Raw genomic sequence first — 10,209 nt, forward strand, 5'->3', positions numbered from 1 at the left:
CTTCACCCATTCATCGCCGTACCTCAGGAGCAGGCGGAGGGCAGTGGGAGCCCCATAGAACTGGTTAATTTTTAACCTCTCCACTGTTTCCCAGTAGCGGCCTGGAATGGAAAGAAGGGCTGCTAACCATCCCCACAGCTCCTCCCAGCCTGAGACCAACATAGAGGGAGAGTAGATGAGAGCAAGGTCTCTCTAGTAGTGCCTGCACTCTCAGCCAAGCTAATCCCATGCTGGGAAGGACTTAAGCAGTCCAGCAGCAGCAGCGACCCCTTTTCCTCCACATCACCTAGGTCTACTACTCTCCCTGCTGCAGGGAGGGACAGGGAGAAACAGATTCCCCCCTGGAGAAGCAATAGTGGCTTCTTAGCTGGAGGAGAAGACTTCCCCTCACAGCTCTGTGGGGCTCAGCCTGCATTCTGCTCCTGTGACAGCAGAACCATCTCTGCCTGTGTCAGGATTGCATCAAGCAGCAATCTGCCTGCCTGCTGCGGGTCTCAGAGGGTGTCTGTGGCACGTGCCAGCTCCCCTGAGACACCTTCTCACTCACCAGGGTTAGGATGGATGGGAGTGCTCTCAAAAAGGACTGTGGTGCCACCATTGCAAAGGGGGCCATAGACCACATAGGTGTGCCCCGTGATCCAGCCGATATCTGCCACGCAGCCAAAGATGTCTCTGTCCTGATAGTCAAACACATACTGTGCAAGAGAGGAGAGGCAGTGAGTGGTACAGCCTGAGCCTGCCCTCCCAGCATGGGGGACAACCAGGAGCAGTGTACTCTCTCTCAACCCTGTTATATGTCTCAACATTATAGCATCCTTCTCTCTTCCCACCAGCCCTACAGGGACACCTTCCTGCAGAGTTTTTTAAACATTATCACAAAAAAGTAAAATAAAATAAAATGTCAGGTGCTTTATGAAGATACAGGAGGAGATACTTTACAAAACCCAAACACACAGCCGAATTTGCTCTTTTCCAAAGGAGAGACCTGCAGCCTTTTCTTCCTTTTGCTAGTGTCTAGACAAGGCTGATCCAAGTATCCAGTAGTACTGCAACAGGGGAACTTTTAGAGTGAGGATGGTCCCTCCACACCTAACTGACCACACGGAAGGAGAGGAGTTGTAGACAAGGATGATGTGATGAAGGACTCCACCACCGGGCACTGCTGGGCTCCAAACGCACAGTAAACACTCAGGAAAACCCTGAGCTCAGCAAGAGGCCCAGTAGAGGAGCACTGAGGCAGCAAGCAGAGGGACCATGGGCCACCTCTGCCCAGAGCTGCCCCAGCTTGCCCGCAGGAGCTGGCACCTCTCTGCCCCAGCTGGCTGAGCGCAGCTGTGTGCCCGCAGGCAGGCAGAGGGCAGAACAAGCTCTTCTTCCTGCTGCCCCGTTTATCCCTCGGGAGAGCCTCGGCTGCGAGGCCGGGGCGTGAGGGAGCAATGCCTGCCCTGTACAGGGCAGGACTGAGTGCTGTCAGACTGGCAGCAGCAAGTCCAGCTTCCTCGAGCGTTCTCCTTTGTTTCCTTTACTCAGCCACATGGAAGCTCCTCAGGGGACAACCTCCCTGTGACCCATCGCTTCTCACCTTCTGGCATCTGCTGTTTGGGACCTTTCTGTTTCTTCCTGCACTTCCCTGTCTGCAGGCTGCCAGCTGGGGACTCCAGGGCCCCAAATACTCCAGGGTGCTCATAATGGAAACTTCCCCTGCTTGCTCTGTCTTTTTTTAACTGAGCAGTGAGTTATGATAGCAGTGGTCTGGCCCATTCGGCTGAAAGATCTGAGCGTGCCAGCCCTGTGTCACGGTTTCCAGCACTCCCGAGTGCTAATATGGCCACAGCTGCTCACCCCCTACATTGCCATTCTGGGATGGCAGCCCTGGCTCTTGCAAACTAGCTCTGATGGTCTCAAGGGGGGGTCACATATCACACTGGGCATAGCTGTACAGACAGCTTAGCTCACGGGAAAACCAAGGGCTTCTACACACCCCCTGCACACCCCAGGAGGTCTGGCCTCCAGGACTCACAGCTGACAGAGAAGATCCAGCCAGCCCTGACCCTGCTCTCTCATAGGGTTCATGGCCTGAGGCACTACTGGGACTTCAGTCACGCACAGGGAGAACCAGAAACAAAGCTAAGGGACTGTTCAGAGAGGAACCCCCTCTTCCAGAGGGCCCCATATAATGTCTTAGGAAACGTCCCTTGCAACCATTCCTGCAGTCAAGTACAACTCTGTACTGTGCTCAGTGGCATTTCATCCAGCTCTATTAGAGTTTGTTTAGGCATGGGCTAAAGGCTTTCCTCTTCCCAAAGATGACCTGAACTTTGCAGGTATAAACCCTTTGTCTTGAGGGCACTCATCAGCTTTTACAGATACCCTAAAACATGTCCCTCCCAGAAGCACTGCCTTCAATCTCCCACATGAGTTGGGGTAGTTATACTTTGGGAAAGCAAGCCAGAAGTTTTAGCGGCAAATTGGCTTCTTCCTACTCACCCAGTAATATAAAATTGCCCTTGCAAGGCTTGAGCATCTCACCCAATGATTCAGACTAGGATAAGGCAGTGAAAGAAAGAAGACAACCAAGACAGTAGCTCAAAGGAGTACATGTTTGGGAGTCCCTGCTCCAGAGCATGTGTTCCTCTTCCCCACCACCTGTAGGCAGAAGTGCTCTACTGGGCTTGATACCCAGAGACTATGCTCCGGGTAGAGATAAGCCCGTGGTGCAACAAGGCAGCAATCCACTCCCTGCACTGCCTATGGACAGGTGATTCAGGAGCACTCTGTGGCTGGGTCCATTACCTTGTGCGTGAGAGCAGCGAAGAGCAGGTAACCAGCTTGGCTATGAACCAGACCCTTGGGTTTGCCAGTACTGCCTGATGTGTAGAGAAGGAACAACATGTCTTCACTGTCCATGGCAGCAGGCTCACAGCACACATCCTCCTTCATCATCTCCTGCAGGAGAGAGCAGAGCAGTTCCCTCTCAGGGTCTCACAGGCTTTGCTGTGAGGTCCCTACACCTGTTTGTGCACCTCTCCCCCAAGCCTCCCTCGGAGCACTGTGCCACCCTGCTCCCCCTACACCACCTCTGCTCCCCTCGCTCACAGCCTGAGCTCTCTTCCCCCTTGCTGAGCTGGCAAACACTCTCCTCAGTCACAGCAGACCTGCTGACTAAGAGGCAGCTATTTTTGCACTGCTGCTGCTCTGACCAGCACTGAATTCTTACAGGAAGCCTTTCTGCTACTAGTTGCTCACAGATGGGATGAGCAGAGACAGGGAGACCTCTACACAGCTCCAGGGAGCTAACAGAAATGCAGGGCAGGGGCTCACCTCTTCAGAAACAGTTCCTCATGCTGGCAGCCTGGCCATCAGGTGTGCCACGAATTACAAGCACCTGAGCAACCTCCCTGCTCGTGAGCTTCCTCAGACACAAGCTGCCAGCAGCCCTCATAGAGGGTGCCAGGTCTGCCAGCAGAGTGATGTGTGACAGTGCAGTGACAGTCCAGGGCTGGGCTCACAATGTGTCGGCCTGTTTCTGGGGTGTTTCTAGCCCCTGGTCCACCCTGCTGTGAGCCCTGGCTATGAGCCCTGGCTTTCACTGCCTGCCCCTGACAGGGCTGGTGCTCTTGGAAGAGCCACCAGTTACCCATCCTTACAGTTCCTGGGACTGTCCTGAACTCGTGTGCAGCTCCAGATGCTGCTGCTGGACAATGACCCTACACTATGTCAAAGCCAGTAAAACTGTCATGGCCAGGCAGGACCCTCTCTCCGTCCCCTGTTCCTGCTCCCAGAGGGAGCACATTATCCAGGGGAAGTGGCAGTGGTGCTGGGCAGCCTCTTACCTCTTCCAGTGGTACATCCAGGGCTGTCATGGGAATCTTGCTGTCAGTCCTCATGGAAACCAGAACCCGTCTGATCTCTGGGCACTGCTTCACAGCCTGGTCCACTGTCCTCTTTAGCTCAATAACTTTGCCGCCTCTCAGCCCCTGGTTCACTGTGATCACCGTCTCCGACTGGGCTGCAGAAGAGCCACACAAGCAGCTCTGCCCCTCTCCATCAGTCACACAGCAGTTGGGCTCTGCTAAAAGCCTGCACCTCTCCCTCTGTCTCCCAGCCCCCGTTACTCACGTCCCCCATTTTGCAAAAAAAAAGCAGTTTTGCATCTTTGTTTCCCATTCATTCCCACCTGTGTTGCATCCCCTCAGAGGAGATGCTGTATCCCAGCCCTTCAGGCCCTTGGATGAAGGAGAAAACCAGTCTGCCCCATGGGCTGGAAGATATTTAGTAGGCCCGTGCCATCAGCCCCACCCCGCGCCCCCCAGTTGCCCAACCAAGAAGCTCAGCACTGTCCCTCAAAGGAAACGTGCCCTTGCCACCCGCTGGCTCTTACCATCCCGGATCCTGTCTGCCAGGGCCTCCGCGCTGAAGCCGGCAAACACCACGGCGTGCACGGCCCCGATGCGGGCACAGGCCAGCATGCTGGCCACTGCCAGCGGGCACGGCGGCATGTAGATTGTCACCCTGTCACCCCGTTTCACCCCTTGACGTTTCAAGGTGTTTCCCAGGCGGCACGTCAGCTCCAGCAGTTCCCTGCCCAAAGAAGTGATTAGTTAGAGGCTTTCTTGCAGATCTTTCCTGCGTGCATGAAGATGGAGGCCCTCAGAGTTATGGGTACATAGCTTACATCCCTACACACCCCAACCCCCTATGCTGGAAGTCCACGGCAGAGCTGTAAAATGTCAGTGGGATGGAATAGAGGAGACAGCCACTAACATGGGCCGTTACTTATGGAAAAGAAATAAATCAGAATGGCCTCTATACAGAGCCTGACACTCTCACTGGCCAATGTGAGGAGCAAGCCATAGGGCTCAGCTGACTTTCCCAATGACACATTTCTTATCAACACATCCAGCTTGAGCAACATACTATCCTGCAAGGCTGGAGGCTATGTGTGAGGCATTAGATAGATTCCCTCATGAAAACAGGGCCCTGCACTTTGCTAAAGCTGGGAAGGTCAAGTCCTCCAGAGCTTGTGCCCACCAGTGAGAACGACAGCTGTTGGAAAGTGATGAGCAAAACAATGCCTCTCCCGAGAAACATCCCTCCCAGAAGCCATGTTTGGGCTGTCAGTGACTCATTCCATGGAAGGGTTTTCCATGCAAGGAAAATGCAAGGGTTCCATGCACCATTTCCATAGCAAGGTGGGTGGTTATGTTTGTCCCATGAGGTCTGGAGGCAGAGAGGACAGAGGGACTTATTCTGTGTGCAGAAGGATTTAAGTAGACTTAAATGTCTTAAAAGTAGCACTCAGCAAGCAAATTGAGCTGTAAGTTGGAAGGCCCCAGACCAACCTATCAGGACTGGACAGACAATCCACCCAGAGGGACAAAACCCATGAGCGTTGCTGACGTGCAGATGAGCATGGGACTTCCCAGCACCCATGTGCCTGTGAATCTGGCCTCTCTTGTGACCACTGACCTGCAAGTTTAGACACCAGGAACCTTGCTGGGAAGGCACACTTGTGACTTTCCAGTGTGGTCTTATGTATAAGCATTGTGGTGCTGCCACAAGGGGCTTCCATCTGCCTGCTCAGCAGGGCCCAGAGGGTTAATTGGGAGGTAGGCTGAAGTCTCAGATCAGCCCATGCAAGCCAACAGCCACCATACTGTTGATCTGCCTGTGTGAAGGGGTGCTGCATCCCCTCACAGGACGCACACCAGCAGGTCAGCCCCATGCAGTGTTCACGCCCGCCGCAAACATCCACCTCTCATTCCTAAGTACTGACCTGTATGTGACTCGCACCTCCTCTCCTGGCTCATCCTTCTCCCAGATTAAAGCCACTTTGTCTGGGGCTACATGGACGTGTCGGTCCAGACAATTCACTGGAAAAGACAACTCAGTCTTACTGCCAGAGCTGCCCTCAGTACCTCTAAACTCCCTTAAGGCCAGCACTGGCCATCCTGTTTTCAGGTCAGAGTCAGGGCTGTGTGAGAGTCTTTTCTGCATTAGCCTTGTGCATCCACAAAATAACCTTTGTGGGTACCAGCTGGCGGATCACAGCTACCATCCTAAACCCATTACACTCCTCACCACTCCAACACCTACAAATTCCCACTGTTGGCTTCCCCCTTCACTGCAACCTAATACAGTCCAGAGCAGAAACTGCCTGAAGTCCCTTTGGAGGTCACATCTCTGGTGCTCTCAGAGAGCCTGGCAAACATTAACACAACAATTACTCCACCCAGCACTGCCTTGCAGCTGCCGCTGGGGTGGACTAAGGCAGTTTTTTAGTAGTGGTGCTCCTAAAAAACAAATGTAGGATGAGAGTCTGCAGAGGAAGATTGCAGGGTGCGTTTGCCCAAGATGGAAGAGAGCCAGGGACAGGAGCGCACAGCCCCTGGCTTTCCAGCCACATGGTAGGCTGAGGCTTTGGCTGTAATTCTGAGAAAAGTTTCCCATGTTGCTGGCAGCTGCTGTTTCCACAGAAGTCTCGTTCCACTCTTGTTTTCCTTAAACCTTCTACTGAGGTCATGGGATGATGCAGCATCCCAGTTTGAATACCATAATACTCTTTTCTCCTGACCAGTTTTCCAGGAGAGAAAGCAGGAACAGTAGGATCTCACATCCCAAAGGCAAATAACTGCTGCTTTCCTGCCCAAATGGACTGTGTAAGACCTGATTTCTGAGAAGTTTGCCTCATACTCTGACCATTTGGACCAACAGCACTGTACGCAGGACACGGCGTCACCAGCCCCGATGTCTTCCCCTGGGAAGCCCCTGAGACAGTAGCCCCAGCCTGCAGAAGAAGAGCCTCCCACGGCTGTGGGGTCTTCCAGTACCGCGCATTGCTCCTGTACTTTCCTTTCTGCAGATACTCAGTGCCTTGGCTGGGCAGGGATATCCTAGAGCAACACTGCCTGCTGAATGCACAGGCTTTGGTGCTGGTGCCTGTGGTCCTGCAGAACAGAGCTGCTGAGCTGCTGTGGGATCCATAGAGGCTGAAGGACAGCAGCCTGGCTCCCAGCATACCCTGATCCAGCTGCAGCCCCTGAAGTGAGACCTCATTGTTCCTTTAGGACCAGCCACATCCTTACACTACAGCAACTGGGACCAATTGGACCTTTTGGGGAATCCCTCTCACTCCAGCCCTTTAACTTTGTGCTCCTCCAATCTGCTCCCAGAGCCAAAGCCCTTCACAGAGAGGCACCCGCAGGCACTTGGTGAGCTCCCATCTCCATCTCCCTCCTTACCTGCCACATTCAGCTGCCCTCCCAGGAACCAGGAGACCCTGCCCTGGTGCAGGTCGCAGTCCTGAACAGAGTGGAAGGGGGTGATCCATGTGAGCCGACTCCTCCCTAGCGCTCCCCAGAAGATGTCCCCCTGCTCCACTGACACCTTGTACAAGCCTTGGTGGTCCTTGAGTCTGGGGAAGGCCGCAGCTTCGGGCATGTAGGCGGTGAGTGGCCCATGGCTCCAGGCTCGGGCATCCACTGACCCAGGGGGACATCTGGGAGCCTGAGGAAGAGCTTTGGGGCAGCAAACCCTGGCCAGCAGCCTGGCCATCATTGCTGGGCACCTGCTTCTCACCGAGGAGATGGGTGCCTGGAGCCCTCACAGCTGCCCAAGACACCCAGTCAGGGCAAGATGGGCCCCTGTGGGAGCTGGGGCTATGTCGCCCTGGGCTGACTGAACAGAAAGCAGCTCTCCTGTGCAGGGAGCCTGGGCATACCTCCTCCCTTCTTCCCCCCGTTCCTCTCCTCTCTTCCAGAGCACTACAGGAAAAAGAAATTCAATCCCTTTAAGGGTGGGGGAAGGGGTTGGCTGTAGAAATATTTAACTGAAAATAACCTTCATGCTAATCTGAGTCCTGACGGCTGCTCTTGAACAGGAGCCAGCTTCAGCAGGTGCCTGGGCTCCTCACAGTGGCCAAGGTGCCTGAGCCAGGCTTGACCAGCCCGTTCATGTTCCCACTCTCCAGAGGCTGGGCTGCATCCCCAGACCCCTCTGCTTTGCCCCAACCCACCTCCTTCCCACCTTCCTCTACTCATTCCCATCCCCTTGCTCCCCACAGCCTCCTGGCTGCAGCCCCTTGGTCCTCCACCAGGCATAAGGGCAGCTCAGGGCAGCTCCCCAGTAAACGTTAGGGTGCCGTCCATGCAAGGCCCATTCCCTGCAGATCACTATGCTATGCTCTCTCCAGTGGGCCAGGGAAGGTTTTTCTCCTGTTGCTGCTTCAGGAGAGGGACACTGAATCCCATCCCACCTCACTGCTGGTCAGCTATCAGAGCTGTCCCCTCCAGCAAGCTGGGATGGGCTTTCTGCCTTCTTCCAAACACTTCACACAGGTCTGTACCACGGGGTGGACTGGGAGCACTCCATGAGGCCATGGTGGAGCAGGGCATGGTGGTTTTGCATAAAACACCGCAGCCCATCTCCTCATGCTGAGACCTCCTACCACCCAGTGTAGCACAGCTAACTGCCTCCCTGCCTCCAAACAGTTTTTTCTGCTTTCCTTTCATTCGGGCCCTATATAGATAGTGTTTTTTAAGGCTGAGCTTGTAGGTTTCCTTAATTTCATTGATCAAGTTCCCCTCCCTTCCTAGGGCACACAAGAGAAGAGCATAATAAAGCTCTCCTTGCAAGCAGGGTTGTTCTCAGCCAGGCACACTAATAGGATCAACAGCAGAGACAAGGGGGTTAGTAGATCTCCTCTTTTTTCTTCATAGTGTGACACCACTCATGAGCTGCAGGGCTGGTACATTTGGTGAGCAGGCTGGACACCAATATGGAAGACAGGCACTATTTGATGGCAGGTGCACTCATCCGAGACCACACATCTGGTTTGTATCAAAGCTGCCCCCAGAGCTAGATTAGGACCTCCCAGGGCTCTGTCCCCTCGGGGGAATGCAGTCTTGTGGGCTTACAGCCCCTCCACAAAGTTAAGCTCAAGCAGCCCTGTCCTTCCACAAGCAAAGTCTCTCATTTCCACTTCACATCTGCTCTACCTCAGCCTTTTTCCCCTGTAAGGCATCAGGTTTTTCCTTAGCAGGGCAGGCAAATCTCAGTTCCTTCTCTGAAAGATGTGTATGATATGGGGTGACCCAAATCACCAGGGTTGTTCTGGATGCTGAAGTGTGCCATGACACCTAACTTCTACCCCACGTACGGGCACACCTCTTTCAGCTTTGTCTTTCACTGCAAAGGAAGAGCAGCACCCATGTCCCATCTTCTCCATGCCTGAATGGGGAGGAAGGGCCAGACCTCTCTCTGGGTCACTTTGGGCCTCCCACATCTCTCTGGCTATGGCCTGACATCCGACCCCCTCTCAGCTTTGGCTAAATTCACCCTCCTTGAACATTGGTGACTGGACTCACACACAGTAATACTGTTTAGTTTTAATTTTGTTCATATCTTTACAGAAAATGGCACATAAATCACAGATGCTGGATAACTAGAAGTTGTTACAGCTCCATATCTCAAACACCTCAATACTGAATTATTTTCTCACTGTATATACATTATTTACACACCATGGGCTATCATCTAACACGTCAAACGACTGTGGGACAAAGACAAACGGGGGCTAGATGGAGGGACTTAACCTTTGACGGAAGAAAAACAGTCATAGCTGAAAGCAGGACAGAAAGGGTTGCCTGGAAGTCACTGTCCTACAGCTTTTGGGGGGAAATAACGCCTTACTGGGATGGGAAGGCATTGGTACCACGGAGCGGGTTTGGCTGCGTGGGTCTGCATGTGCTCGTATGGGGCCAGCTAGGAGATATATGTACATGTTACGAGCTGTATCGGGATGCATGTGCATGGCTGTCATTCCCTTTAACACTCAGAGACTGAGATGGACAAATTTAATTCAATAAATACATTGGGCCGATGTTGTTGTGTTGCTGGGAATAATGTATTCAGTAACTAAATTCACCATTTGGTCCCCCTGCAGGATGCAGGGCTTTGGCATTTAGGGCAAAGAAAGACCCAGCTGTGGTGACCAGCAATGGGCCAGTGGGGAGACAGTGATGTGGTCTGGGGTCACCTCGAGGTGCCAGGTTGGACCAAGCTGTCACACCCAGAGGCTAAATCTGCCTCTCCCTGCCAAACAGAAGCAAAAGCTCAGCCACTCTAAGGCCGCTGCAGCCCCTTCCAGCAGACCCCAGTGCCGGGCAGGGAGAGAGAAATGGAAGGTGCAAAACACCCAGGACAGAGAGT

General features: G+C 53.6%; 1 protein-coding gene across 1 annotated transcript in view; it reads right to left on the reverse strand.

The window, feature by feature from the left end:
* The window catches only part of LOC103778132 (acetyl-coenzyme A synthetase 2-like, mitochondrial), an 11,067-nt gene extending 3,520 nt beyond the window's left edge, over window positions 1–7,547 (reverse strand). The window contains 7 exon segments of the mRNA XM_008945703.1: window positions 1–101; window positions 548–695; window positions 2,794–2,946; window positions 3,834–4,009; window positions 4,382–4,581; window positions 5,777–5,873; window positions 7,242–7,547. The exon segment at window positions 1–101 is cut by the window's left edge and continues 21 nt beyond it. Of these exon segments, the coding sequence (XP_008943951.1) occupies window positions 1–101; window positions 548–695; window positions 2,794–2,946; window positions 3,834–4,009; window positions 4,382–4,581; window positions 5,777–5,873; window positions 7,242–7,440 (1,074 nt within the window). The 5' untranslated portion in view covers window positions 7,441–7,547.
* Between the last annotated feature and the right edge of the window lie 2,662 nt (window positions 7,548–10,209).

Source organism: Merops nubicus, unplaced genomic scaffold, assembly GCF_000691845.1.
Source record: "Merops nubicus isolate BGI_N331 unplaced genomic scaffold, ASM69184v1 scaffold25678, whole genome shotgun sequence".
Classification (NCBI taxonomy): Eukaryota; Metazoa; Chordata; class Aves; order Coraciiformes; family Meropidae; genus Merops; species Merops nubicus.